This window comes from Schistocerca serialis, chromosome 9 (assembly GCF_023864345.2).
Source record: "Schistocerca serialis cubense isolate TAMUIC-IGC-003099 chromosome 9, iqSchSeri2.2, whole genome shotgun sequence".
In the NCBI taxonomy this organism is placed as follows: Eukaryota; Metazoa; Arthropoda; class Insecta; order Orthoptera; family Acrididae; genus Schistocerca; species Schistocerca serialis.
The window spans coordinates 125,233,828-125,249,159 of record NC_064646.1 but is presented as its reverse complement, the minus strand read 5'-3'; the positions used below and the strand labels follow the sequence as shown (position 1 = coordinate 125,249,159).

General features: G+C 39.4%; 1 protein-coding gene across 2 annotated transcripts in view; it reads left to right on the top strand.

Annotated features, from left to right (window-relative positions):
* LOC126418663 (uncharacterized) overlaps positions 1-15,332 on the top strand; it is a 127,752-nt gene that overhangs the window by 93,118 nt on the left and 19,302 nt on the right. For both annotated transcript variants that reach the window (XM_050085548.1, XM_050085547.1), the window contains one exon: positions 6,246-6,425. In XM_050085548.1, coding sequence (XP_049941505.1) covers positions 6,246-6,425 — 180 coding nt within the window. The remainder of the gene's footprint in view (positions 1-6,245; positions 6,426-15,332) is intronic.

Genomic DNA, 15,332 nt, shown 5'->3' with positions numbered 1-15,332 from the left:
GATTTTAGCACTGCATTTGCGTGCTTTCGCGGTACACTTAGCGGAGAGCTTGGCAGCAGCTGCGCGGACGGGCGCAAGGGCTGTTTACTGTTCCGTGCAGCTCGCCCGGCGGGCCGGTTAATGTGACACACAGCTGGTGAAGTTTCAAATGATTCCTGAGCAAAGTCAAGTATGTCTTGCCGATCCAATATGTCTATCACTTGTTGAAGGGAGGGATTGACTAGTTTCAAAATTTGCTCCCGTGTACGAACATCAGAAACGTTCTGTGCAATTGCATCACGTACCATAGTATCTGAATAAGGGAGTCCACATTCACACTCAAAAGCACAATCCCTAGTAAGGCCTTGCAAGATTGCAACCCACTCCCTATTAGTCTGACCGGCCGTACGTTTTGTACGAAAGAAGGTATACCTTTTTGCAACTACATTGACTGATTCTTTGAAATATGCATCTAATGCAGACAAAATTTCGTCGTAGGACAGAGTTGCTACGTCGCGTCATGGAAATAATTTCACTATCACACGGTACGTGTGCACCCCGACGGATGCTAACAAAAAAGGCTGCTGCTCGTTACCTTGAATTCTGTAGGCGGCGAGATGGAATCCAAATTGGCATGACCACTCCGTCCAGCTTTCCAGTGCAGCATCAAAAGGACGAAAAGGTGGTGCAACTGCGTGTTGTGGCTGCGTTAGCGGTGGAGCGGCGGCTGCCGCATCGTTTTGCATGGCACGTTGACCCTGGACGAGCTGTCCAAGAGCATCCAATAAGGCCTGCACCTGCTGATTCTGCAAGCGATAAAATTCGGACAGTACATCTGGAGATTGTGGCGAAGCCATGACACAAGTAAATTAGGCAAGATCAATTGGTACAAATGCGATTTAGCTCGTCGCCATATGAAGTGTTGGCAGAAGAGCCAACACCGTGTTGCTAGAGGAGGCCGAAATGCACGCTTTTAAGCTCACGCAGTCTGGCGTGAGGTCTGGAACAGGTCAGAGAAATAAGACTAGCAAAACAGGAGGTAACTGGTAGAATACTTAACTTTAATCCATAAGTGGTGTACATCGGTCTGACGGTACAGGCATCACAAGTTATATATCTATTGATAATGGCGCCTTGCTAGGTCGTAGCAAATGACGTAGCTGAAGGCTATGCTAACTACCATCTCGGCAAATGAGAGCGTATTTGTCAGTGAACCTTTCCTAGCAAAGTTGGCTGTACAACTGGGGCGAGTGCTAGGAAGTCTCTCTAGACCTGCCGTGTGGTGGCGCTCCGTCTGCAATCACTGACAGTGGCGACACGCGGGTCCAACGTATACTACCAGACCGCGGCCGATTTAAAGGCTACCACCTGGCGGTGACACCACGCTAAGGACCAAACGGTGGGAACTAATCACGATTCTGACACCAATGTTAATGTGTATAATCCCACTTCTGGCCAACAATGTTAATGTATACCAGCAGGGAAGGGGGGGAGAAGGTTGTTACATATGCCTCATGACGACAGTGTGCAGGAGGTTAAGCAGTCAGGATTTGAGAGTGGGCATTCAGGGCTGCCGTTAAATGACAGAACAGGAAATTAGGCACAATAAAGGGAATATATTTTGACGTACAGTGTACAAGGGGCGCACCTAGGATCGGAAGTTGCCAGGTTTAGGCCAGCCTAGGAGGTCGAACAATTAATTGAGATGGCCAACAGAAGAGGAAGTGGTTCATGTTAACTTACATTGGTGGCCAGTTGTTCTGCTCGAGGTCTGGATTACAAGAGAAAGAGGCAACTGCGTTCCACTCTGCAGAACACTCCAGCGTCCACACACGTGACCTGTATCCCACACATGCTATTGGCTAAAACCAAAATGGCTTGAATTCACTAGCAGTTTACGCAGAGGTCTCAGGGCATCTCTTGTCAGCAACTTTAACTGGACAGAACATCCTCAGTTTTGCACTTGTGTTACGTAGGTGTAGCATAAGATACTCTTGGAGAAAACTTGTAAAGATTTCACTGGACCTTTGAAATAAAATTTTTTAAGCCAATTCCCCAAAATATTCCTTGACTCGCTGCCACCATGTACTGTAGTTTTATGTCAATGCAATCAGAAGTTCAGTGTTTCTATTTCCAAGTACATTGAATTTACAAAAATGTGTTCCAGAAAATGTTAGGTAAAGTTGCTAGGTCATTAATTCCAGCAACATTAAACCTGTAAAGTATATTTGAATATTACTATAAGTAGTGATCTTCCTTACCTCTTCCTTTTCTCGATGTTTCGTTTCCATTGCTGTACATTCTGTTTCCTCTTCCTAGAAGTAGAGTTTCTTGTGGCATCTTCCCTCTCATCATTAATGCTGATCTTGTCTCTATTGTTGTTGGGTTCGTCGAAATGTACTTCAGTACTGGTAGGCCTTTTTATCATATAACAATGTCTTCTCACACTTTCCCTCCTACAATGTAGGAATGGAAGCAAAAACACACAAGAATCTACCCAGTATTGCCAATCCAAACATTTTAGTCACATATAGCTAAAAATTGGAACTTTTTAAAAGTGTTACGTATGACAAGATGATATGTCCAGTTCTGCAACCGTACCCTTTGTAGGCGGCTATTATCCCATTAAGCCTCTGCCTCTTTGGCAACTGAATAGGATTTGACCACTTTTGCAACCTAATGCATAGAAAACATAGCCGCCTTTGCACCTGCATGCGATTTTCACACCTCATTTTAAATTACATGGAACTTTTTTAGTAGCTTGATCGATTCATTATTACATAGACCATGAAAACCCACACAAGAAAGTGCCTCTAGCTCAATTTTCGATTTTTGGTCACATAGCCACTTTTGCAACTGGGCTATTCACATCAAGTGTGGGAATATTGTGATGTGATGTAACTAAAGTTGTGTCTTCAGCATAGCAGAAAGCAGAATGGGGTACACAATGGAGCAGGTCATTGACAGCCATAACTAAACAGAAGGGGCCAAGTACAGAGCCTTATGGAACACCTGCATCAATTTCTACTAAGAGGGACTCTCTATTTCCAACTGAAACAAACTTCCTTAGCTATTGCTCAGGTAGCAATAAATTGCTGCAAATGTACTTTTTTATACACCATAATACTGTAATTTTGTTAGCAATATGTTGAAAGGAAGGCAGTCAAATGTTTTACTTAGATCACATAATACAAGTGACACTATCTTCTTAATTATGAAAGTTGTGAAACTCTGCTCAACAACTTCCACACTAAGCTGCAGTGGTAAATTTTTCTGGCCAAAACACGCACTGATTGTTCAAAGCAAGCAATGCTTTTCAAAATAACTGCTTAATTGAATGTACACAAGTGATTCAAATATTTTTGAGAATATTGGCACAATGGTAACTGATCAGTAGTTCTGGGGGAGTTATTTATCACCAACTTTGAATAAGGGGATAACTTTTGAGATTGAGAATGAATCTGGAAAATTTCCATACTCTAAACATTCAATAAAAATAAAATTCTGTGATTTACTTATCAAGTGAAATTGTCATTTAACAACATAATTAGACATCCTCTAGCAGTTGATACTTTAGGAGTTGGATACTTTTGGAAACAATTTCACAGACATCATTGGGTATGATTTTATCACAGTGAAACAAAGATCCCTCTGATAGCTGAGGATCAAGCAGATCCCATACAGATGATAAAGTAGTCATTAAATTCTTCTGGATCCAATAGTGTTTGACAAAATTGGCTGTAAGAATCATCTTATCAAATAACTTCCTACGCTGCCTTACATTGCTTTGAGCATCTTCTATGTACCCTTCACATGCTGCTTCTTTTGGCTTTTATGAGCTTAGCATTGTAATACTTTTTATTCTAAGGTAAGCATTGTACTCCAAATACCTCTGTTCAGCCCCTTGATTACCTTCATTGTTATATACTCGATACAGTCTGTGCCTGGTTTCTATGACTTTTGCCAGTTCTTTTGTATACCACTTTTTTTTTGTATTTTTACATTTACACGTGGAGCTAATTTTTATTAACTGGGAAAATGAGAACCATAAGACTGTATATTTAAAAAAAGTCTTCAAATTCATTTTCAACTCCAGTTTTTCCTGTTTGACACTCCTATACAGAGCTCAAGTTTGCATTTTATAACTTGTTTATAAATAAGTAACATAATGTGCTCCTCTCTCTTATCTCTTACCCATACCACACTAAACTCATTTGTCTAAGTTGGCCATTTACGATAAAGTGTTAAAAACAATGGAACATGATCTGCAAATACTCCATCGGCCAGGACAGCCACATATTCCTCTCTGTGTAACTTATATTGTCTAAACATGTTTTATTGCAAGTAGCACAGTTGTTTAAGCAAGGTAAGTATAAAGATTTTAAATGGTTAAAAATGGTTCTACAGCCTTGTTGCTCTGAATCTCACATTTCAATATTAAAATCTCCACTGATAACAAACTTCGTCTTAAATGTGAAACATCTCTTAACCACTAATTCGAACTCTTTAAAAATATGCTTTTATCTTCATTTGTGGACCTGTGCAGGATAACCATTATTATACTTTCTTCAGTTAGCCTGATACAACTAAAATCATTATCTACTTTTAAGTGATATGGTGTAATGTTTAATTTTGTAAATTTTAGATCATACTTAATGTAAATTCCAGCTCCACCAGCATCAGGAGTAGACAATAATGGTCATACACTGAATGAAACACTATATGTAAAATACCAAGGGGCTGTTATGTATGTTAAAGCTGAGTCCACACACATATTTCAAGAAGTTCAGGAATTTCTATCATTCTTCTGACCTGAACACTACACTATTGGCTTATTTTGCGTATGTTAATTCACCCAGTCATCTCGAGGCAGGTGAAATTCCTGACCCCACTGGGAATCGAAACTGGGACCCTGTGCTTGGGAAGTGAGAACCCTACTGCAAGACCTTGAGCAGCAGACATGCATATTGTATAAAGTAGATAACTGTACATCTTGATTAAATAAATGAATGTACTGAGATTATTATGTATTAGCATTTTTATATTTTGGTGAAAGATATTTAATGAGTGTTCTTTCAGTTCCACAGTTTTGTCCAAGTAGCAGTATCTTGTTTTCCAATAGCTGTTTCAACTCCAGTTACATTTATCCCGAAAAGAGACATAATGAAAGTACTGGAAATCACTGAGATGAAAGGCATACTACTTTGGGCAGATTGGAGCGCAATTTTCTTAGGTGTCATAGGTGTCTATGTACCATTATTATATGTAGCCATTCCTCAATGTTACTTGTGTTTAAAATGGTGGAATTTTCATTATAATTATAAATAAGAAGAACAATTATTTAATTATTAATTATATTTACGTAATGTAAATTTATATCGAAACTGAACTCTGTTCGAACAGACCTTGGAAGGTCTAATGGTACCGACTGACCGCCATGTTACCCACCACCCACAACCATCACTGGATGTGGATATGGAGGGGCATGTTAGTTTATGAGACCGGAGTCTCCCTCTGTCACGTAGCTATCAAGGGCTGAGTGCACCCCACTTGCCAACAGTGTTCAGCAAAATGGACAGGCACCTACCCAACTGTTAGCCAAGACTGACATCATTTAACTTTGGTGATATGATAGGAACCAGAGTCACCATTGTGGCAAGGCCGATAGTATAAATTTATTTCAGTCTGCTTTTTATTTTATCTTTTTGTGACTTGAGGTTTTAAGACACCACCTTATTTCAGGATTGACACAAAAATATTGTGACTTTCCAAAAATGTATTGTTCTCACACCTGGGATTAAAAAGAGAAGGCAGTGTGCTCCTCATAGTTTCTCCTGTCAGTTCAGTTTACTCTTTCCTTTCTTGCTGAGATTTATACACTGAAATGAAAACAATGGCTAATAAAACACTAGCTGCCAATTTATCTACTGGAACAGAACCTACACTTGGCCTAATAACTGACAGAATTAATCACATAATATTGGCTACATACCCACATCAAGTGATGCAGGGAGAAAACAATTATGCCAGTTACTATTGAAAAACAAGTCAATGCCTTTTCACAGAAATGTGTACTATATTGACACATACTCTTATAATACACTGATGGAGTTCATTATATCTATCTACTCTCACTTCCACTTATATTCCCAAAATGTCACACCTGTAAGGCCCTTGGTGGTGTAACACTGTCGCATTTCACAAGAGTTGTGATCGTAAATTCATTCATCATTTCTTCTGTTAATTTATGCAATATATAATTACAGATGCAGATTCATTCATTGTAGAAGAATGTGCATACGTGACTTGTGGAGAAAATGCAGTGTGTGCTAATATCACAGAGGAGGGGGAACTACTCCCCATATGTCAATGTGTGGAAGGTTTTGCTGGAGACCCATACATTAAGTGCGAACCTGGTGAAGACATCTTTGGGCAAAAGTGTACAGGTAAGTGGGAGTAATTATCAGTGCAGTAGAAATTTTAAACAGTGATACTCAATGTATTTCATTTCTTTTTCATATACAGAATACGTACTATGAACAACAGAGTGTTACAAAAGCTGAATGTCAAAGAACTAAGGTTTAATGGACCTGCCAATTACAGAAATTACAGTAACGAGTAGGATGGTAGTTTTTCCCCACTAGTAAGGTACTTCAGATACAAATAGAATTTAGTTATGTATATTGGCAGAGTACAACATATTAATTTACAAGAATAAATGCTGCTTATACGCAATACTATACCTGCATATTTTTCAGTTCCCATTTGAAATATTTCAATCCTACATACAGCAAGAGATGAAGAAGTTGACACACTCCACATGCATAGCCACCTTGGTCTCCATACCTGACTGTTTTACCCTCTTGTTTGAGCATGTGAAATCTTGATTATGATAATCATGTGTTGCATTGGGTGTGGTCAGGAGGGAGTGAATAATTTACAATACAAGTATTTTTGGCTGTGTGGATCAGAACTTCTTGTGCAGAGAAAATTTGTGCGAAGAACATGATACTTATCTTATCAATCGGTTTTTGTGGTTAACTATACATGGAACTAGTATCAACATAAAACTTATAACAATGAATCAACTTTCTTTCCTGACAAGTGGAAATAAACATTGGTCAATATATCTATGTCTACACCTATGTATATGCTCTGCCAGCCAGTTATGAAGTGCTTAGGCATTGTGCCACATGTTAAGAGATTATTTCTGTTCCAATAATGTGTTGGGGATGCAGGAATAAGGACTGCTGAAATGCCCTGTGCACACACCAGTTAGTCTGATCTTGCAATTCCAGCCCCTATTGTAGTGATATTTTGGAGGTTAAATATGTAATTAGATTTCTGAAATAATGCTATTTCATGCAACTTTGTAAATAAGCTTCTGTGGGATAATTGGTATCTGTCTTCAGGCAGTTGCCAATTAAGGTATGTCAACATTTCCAGACATTCTCTTGTGAGTGAAACAAACTGTTACATTTTGTGCTGAATATAAGCAACAGTCTGTTAGTTCAGATTGGTAAGGGCCCCACACACATAAGCAATATTCTAAGATGGGATTCATAAGTGTTTTGTATGCAGCCTCCTTCTTCCTTGTAAGCTGCCAAATTCTGCCACCTGCTTTATTTATGACTGAACCCTACGCGTATTTCACACCCATACAAATTTTTACACTCAGGTATTTGTATGAACTGACTGAATCCAAATGTGATTGATTCGTACTGTAATCACAGGGTACTACATTCTCTTGTTTTGTAAAGTGTAAACTTCATTTTATTAAATTTCCATAAATTTAAAGCAAGCTGCACATCTTTGCACCACTTTGAAACCTTAGCAGGATCTCCATAGACAACTGTGCAGCTTTTGTTTATATGGTAGTTCTTTATAGACAATTACACCTGTAAAATATCTGAGGTTGCTATTAATATTGGCTACCAGGTGATTAATATATAAGCTGAACAAGAATGGTCCCAGTAGACTTCCTGAGGCATGCCTCAAGCTATTTGCAATTCTGCCAATAACTTTTCATCCAAGATAACATTATGCTTCCTCCCTACCAAAAAGCCTCAGTCCAGTTACGACGAAGAAATCTGGGCTCTCTTTACTTACTCTCTTGTTTTGCCATCTGCCTCCTTAAACTCATTTTAATTTCATTTTTGCCTAATTACCTTTAACATATATGAGTATAATCTGCATTTTCATTAAAGATAAAGGTTTGCCCTGAGTCTTAAGAAATATAGCACCAGATCTAATTTTGTGCTTAGTTTTGTGTATGTAATCAGTTTCCTAATTTATTTTGACTATTCCTAGGTAACATCTTCTGTTGTAGGGTGAAATCAGTAATTGTTTTGTGAGTTAGATTTTATTGCTGACATACAAACAAATATAAATTCTGTGTAATTATAAACATTTGGAAGAAGAACTGCTAGGATTCTAGAAGTATTTATTTCACTCCATTCAAAAATATATTAGCAAAGCCAGCCCTTAATTAATTCCAAAATAATTACCAGGTCTGTCAAAAGCATTGTCTGCATAACTATATCTGTTAATTTCATTATTTAAACAAATAATTCAGCCAAACCTTTGTGGTAGGAGGAACTGTTCAAAAGGAGGTATTTTTCAATGTATTCAGTTAATTAAATGAGTTATATTTCAATTGTAATTTCTGTAAATTTAACTTTGAACAATGTATAGCCTCAGAACCTATTATTGTGAGGATATATATAGGCCCAATGCTTGGTCCTAAGACAGTCAGTCCGTGGGCGATTTTCAAATGGGAAGTCTGTATCAGTATAACACAAATAGGCCATGTATTAAAACAATGACAGTGTCTGTTCAATTTATTTGAGAAATAGTGTCACATATACCTTATTATTCTGCAAGAACTGTGAATTGTGTGGTTAGGTATTTATTGCTCATAGATTTTCAACAGTAAACTATTGTAGCAGTATGCTGATGTTTGCCAGCAAGCTATTAATGAGGCTTATCATTTACCAATAGTGAACTGGCCATATAACTTTGTAATAAGGGGAGGGGGTTTGTGAGCAGCGAAAGTAAAGAACTGTGAAACACAACTGTGCAACTGTCAGCTACATCACTTACAGTAATCCGTGTTGAACTTCCACCCCCCATTTTTCAGCCAGTATTACAATGCAGTACATTGACACCAAGGACTATCAACGAAGAAGTAAAGCAGGCAAACATCACACACATTCATAAATTTTGTTTGATACCAAATACAGTTGTACTTACATTAATAAATGCTGGTGTGATACCAAGTGAAATACTTTTGAGAAGTCAAAAACTACTGTTTCAATCTGACAGCCTGCATAGTATTTTGTTCGAGAGGTCTACAGTATACCATGGTTAAAATGGGAGCTAATGCAGCTGTAAATTCTGTATAGAATCTAATAGGGACTCCACTGGACCCTGGAGTCTGGTTTTCTTTAATAATTCCAACTGTTTCTAAATGTCACTGACACAAATATTTGTATTCCTCATCTTGGTAGCCATATAAGAATAAAACAAGACAGTTCCATCAGTATCTTCCTTAGTAAAGAAACATTTTAAAACTGAGTTAGTATTTCTGCTCTTGCCTTTCTACCATCAGTTTTGGTTTTTCTGTCATCCATTGGTCTCTGGGCTCGCATACCTTCCCATCAACAATCAGTTATGTAAATGTAATAATAGTGCAACCAATTTAAAATAATCACATGTGTACATAATGTTGCGACAGAAGGAATATATTGAATCTTAAAAAATACTTATCCGCAAGGTTCGCTAGTTGTCCAAGGTTGATGAGCAGTCAAAACTGCAGCTCAAATTATGGTATGAAATACCATTTTTCATGTCTCATAGATATACATTAACTCTTCACTTAAAACAGTATGAGAATTTCACATAAAATTTGATAATTGATACATTTCTTGTTTCAAACAACTGTGCCCCAAACAGATGACTTCAGTAACTGTGTGACTAACAGCAACAACTGCACTATGCAACCACCACAATCATAGTTGGCCTTGCATTGGCTCTTCTATAAACAATCAACAGTTACCAATAAGTCTTACAGTTAGCAGTTATTGAAATGAAGGATGTCATGTTTGGCAGTGTGCTCAGAAACAGTGTGGTCCATTAGTCTCTTGGCTACCGTTTGTTGGTTGCCATTCATGTTGACAGACAACTTGTTAGTTGTCAAGCCCACACAGAATGCAGCACAGTGGTTGCAGCTCAGCTTGTTGATCACATGACTGGTTTCACAGGTACCTCTGTCTTTAATAGGATAGGTGATGTTTGTGACCAAATGGAATAGGTGGTGGTGGTGGTGGTGGTGGTGGTGGTGGTGGTGAGAGAATGTATGGGACAGGTCTTGCATCTAGGTCTATTACAGAGGTATGAGCCATGAGGTAAGGGGTTAGGAGGAGGGGTTATATACAGATGACCAAATATATTATGTAGGTTCGGTGGACGATGGAATTGCACTTGAGAGGGGTGGGAAGGATAGTGGGCAGGACATTTCTCATTTCAGGGCACGACGAGAGGTAGTTGAAATGCTGTCAGAGAATGTAATTCAGTTGCTCCAGTCCTGGCTGGGAGGTACTGAGTTACTAGGGGAATACTTCTCTGTGGCCGGACAGTGGGACTTTGGGAGGTGGTGGGAGACTGAAAGATATGGCACGATAGATTTGTTTTTGTACAAGGTGGGGAGGATTATTACCGTCTGTGAATGCTTCAGTGAGACCCTCAGTATATTTCGAGATGGACTGCTCATCACTGCAAATGCGACGACCATGGGTGGCTAGGCTGTATAGAAGGGACTTCTTGGTATGAAATAGGTGGTAGCTGTCAAAGAGGAGGTATTGCTGGTGGTTAGTACTTTTGATACAGGTAGAGGTTCTAATACAGCCATTTCTGAGGTGGAGGTCAACATCTAGGAAGGTGCCTTGTTGGGTTGAGTAGGAACAGGCGAAGAAAATGGGGGAGAAGTTGATGTTCTGGAGGAATGTGGATAGGGTGTCTTCACCCTCAATCCAGATCACAAAGATGTCATCAGTGAATCTGAACCAGGTGAGAGGTTCAGAATTCTGGGTGTTTAGGAAGGACTCTTCTAGATGGCCTATGAATAGGATGGCATAGGTGCCCATTAGCTGTACCCTAGATGTGTTTATAGGTAATGCCTTCAAGGAGAAGTAATCACATTAAAGATCAGGTTATCTGTGAAACCAGTCATGTGATCTACAAGCTAAGCTGCAACCACTGTGCTGCATTCTATGTGGGCATGACAGCTAACAAGTTGCCTGTCAACATGAATGGTAATCAAGAAACTGTAGCCGAGAAACTAATGGACCACACTGTTGCTGAGCACACTGCCAAACATGACATCCTTCATTTCAATAACTGCTTCACAGCCTGTGCCATATGGATCCTTCCCACCAACACCAACTCTTCTGAACAGCACAGGTGAGAACTTTCCCTGAAATACACCCTAAGTTCCTGTAACCATCCTGGCCTCAACCTTCATTAGTCACTGTCCTTACCCATCCAGCCCCTTCCCTGTTCCCATTCCAGCACTACACAGCCCTCATTCTACCATCGCACCCCGTCTTTTTACTTCTCTCATTCTCCGCTTTCCCCCTTCTTCCCAACTCACTCCTGCTCACCGTCTAACCTACAGCACTTCACTGTCCTCCACCCCCATCCCACTATACCTCCCCTTCCCCGCCCCAGCCTCCTCCTTACCCCCATCCAGTCGCCACTTCCATCATGCACTGGTGCTGCTGCTCATGGTGTGGTTTCAGTTGCCTAATACTGCAGACGTGTGTGTGAGTTGTATTTGGCGTGTGTGTGTGTGTGTGTGTGTGTGTGTGTGTGTGTGTGTGTGTGTGTGTGTGTGTGTGTGGGTGGGTGGGTGTTTTCTGACAAAGACCTTACTGGGCGAGAGCTTTATTTGTGAGACTCTTTTCGTTGTGCCTACCTGCGACTCAGCATCTCCACTATATGGTGAGTATCAACTTTCCTTTTCATAATATTGATACTTTACATCAGGCATTTATTGCCTACTATTATGTGAGCTAACCAGCTGTCTCAGCAGATTAGGTACGTCTCACTGGACTCTAATTTTGGTGCCACTGACTGGACTGTAAAGGATCTTTTCGTAACATTCCACTGCAAATTTCACTGAAGGCAGCAGGCATTGCCCTTTTTACAGCTGAATGTGTTTCACTGAGCATCTCTCTCACTAGCATTATGCTTTGTTTAACAAGTACTGTTTTTTTAAAAGTTTCTTTACACATGCTGTATGCCATGGGGGCTCACTTCCATCATGAATTGTTCTAGGAGGCAGATACCTATTCAGTACTTTGTCAGCTAGTCTTCTAAATTTCATCAACCAATCTTCTACATGCTCCTACTCAGAACTAAATGTTGTGAGTACTGAACATTTAAATCTTTCTCCATGTTTTAGTTGCCATTTGTATTTCATCTGTAACTGCTGCTGCGGTCTCTTGACACTAGTTTCAACATGGGCATCCTCAAACAGATCAGATATATTTGTTACAGCTAGATCTGGTAAGTACACATCCATCACGACTCGTCATCTGAAACATTCGTGCCAAGTAGTTTCCAAAAATCATTTAGCACTGTTTTGCATGATGTCATGCAACATCCACTATCAAGAAAACTGTAGTTAATGCAATCAGTTGTTGAAAAATTCAAATCTCCTCCAATGAGTCTACTATTGAGGAACAAATACATTAATAAGTTGAGATTTCTCTAAAGTTTTCATTTACATCTGGAGGTGAATATGGTGGCTGATAGAAGGATCCAGTCAAGAGTTCATACCTATCCTTGACACTGAGCTTCAGTTTCTATCTCAGTGGATTAGAGTTTCTTGCCTACAGTTCCAAATGCACCACCTTCATTTTTCAATAGCCTATTCTTTTTATATATGCTTAAATTTGCCACAAAGGTCTCAATTTCAAGTCTTAACCAGCTTTCTGTACCTCATATTATACGAATTCTACTGCTTTTTTGAACTGCCACAAACTCTGGGCCTTCATTGTGAATACTTCGTCACTTGATCACTAAGATTTTAATCATTTCATCTGTGAGGGGCATGTCTTTATATCTTCTGATAGAGTCTATCATTTCTGAATTGGATGGATAGTTGGTTAAGTTAAAGATCCCTTTGTTACTACAAATACAGCCAGTGAGATGGGTAGCAGCTTCTGACATGCAGTGCACCCCTCACTCATTTAGGAAGACCCTACAGTTCCATGCTGCAATAGTAGTGTCTTTGACTAGTAATTAAAACAGCCATAGTCCCATGTTTGATCCTCATCACTGCTTAAATTTTGAAGAAAAATTATCAATATTGGCAGTCAGAGACTTCTGGTATAAGGTGTCACTCTCATTCTACCAACAGCATTCTCAAAAATGGAAGAGGAGCATAAAGAGTTTCAGTGCAGCCTCTTGGCAATTTGGGGCAAACTGCCCTAAAAGATGGAAGAATCAACAACAACTGATGATAGGAGCATGCAGAAAGAAATGGAAATCACTTTATTAAGGACACTCATGTAGAAACAGGCCATGTGGTCTGTAATTGAAAAAGTGTGGTGATGATCTGTCCATTGGTAAAAGACGCACATTAGTCCACCATTAGGACCTCTGGGAGGGAACTGCCAGTGGAGAGACAACCATGAAAACAGGACTGAGTAACTGATGAAGGGGTCACATTATATGAGTCTGGGCATGGAATATCAGAAATTTGAAAAGAAGGTAGAACATATGAAAATGGATATGTTCAATCTACATATAGAGGGTCTCAGTGAAGTGAAACTGAAAGAAGGCATGGTTTACTCACCAGATGAATATAGGGCAATACAAACAGCAACAGTAAATGGTATAGTTGGAGTATGATTATTTATGAAAAGGAAGGTAGAACAGAGGGTGAAATACTGTGAACATTACAGTGATAGAGATATTCTTATGAGTATTGACACTAAACCATTGCCAGCAATGATTTTTCTTTATTCTTTCTTTATTGGCTACTGACCACCTACAGAAAAACAAGCTTTTAGTAGTAGTAGTAGTAGTAGTAGTAGTAGTAGTAGCTTTATTAATCCATAGACCTATTTTTACAAGGATATAAGTCATGTCAAAGTACTTACAAATTCAGATCAATTTAAAATAAGCTAATTCGTATACACATATATTTACAGACTTCTAGTTAGAGACAATCATTAGATTTACTTCTGGTATAAAATACTTTTTTTACAAATATTAAATAATGTAATGCCACACTGTTCACTCATATCTCACTATCAGTCACACTATACACACATTGTTTCATAACACTTCACTCACTACATACACACACACACACACACACACACACACACACACACACTGGTGATCTCTGGGCTATTTTCTGTACTGCAACTTCCCATTTGCTATCCTGAAAAACTGAGTCAGCATCCCTCCATAATGAGTGAGATGTTGAGCTCAGAAAGAGGAAGAGATGTTAGTATTGTGCTACGCACAGCTTGGGGGTAAGTATTTCTAGAAAGGAAAAAGAAGGGAAAAAAACGTTAAGTGAAGGTGTTATGTGGAATGCTGGATATTTTATAATCATTATTATTATTATTATTATTATTATTTTTATTTATTTGTATAACACTTTTTTTTATCAAACCCCTTACTCTGTTTCAGCTAAGTAATCATTCAATGTATAAAATGTAATGCATAACAGGTACAGAGCCGAGTGGAGGGTCTGAATCAGAGGCTGAGACGGTTCTGCGACCGTGTGGGCTGCAGATTCCTCGACTTGCGCCATAGGGTGGTGGGGTTTCGGGTTCCGCTGGATAGGTCAGGAGTCCACTACACGCAACAAGCGGCTACACGGGTAGCAGGGGTTGTGTGGCGTGGGCTGGGTGGTTTTTTAGGTTAGATGGCCTTGGGCAAGTACAGAAAGGGCAACAGCCTCAACGGGTGCGGGGCAAAGTCAGGACATGCGGGGACCAAGCAGCAATCGGTATTGTAATTGTCAACTGTCGAAGCTGCGTTGGTAAAGTACCGGAACTTCAAGCGCTGATAGAAAGCACCGAAGCTGAAATCGTTATAGGTACAGAAAGCTGGCTTAAGCCAGAGATAAATTCTGCCGAAATTTTTACAAAGGTACAGACGGTGTTTAGAAAGGATAGATTGCATGCAACCGGTGGTGGAGTGTTCATCGCTGTTAGTAGTAGTTTATCCTGTAGTGAAGTAGAAGTGGATAGTTCCTGTGAATTATTATGGGTGGAGGTTACACTAAACAACCGAACTAGGTTAATAATTGGCTCCTTTTACCGACCTCC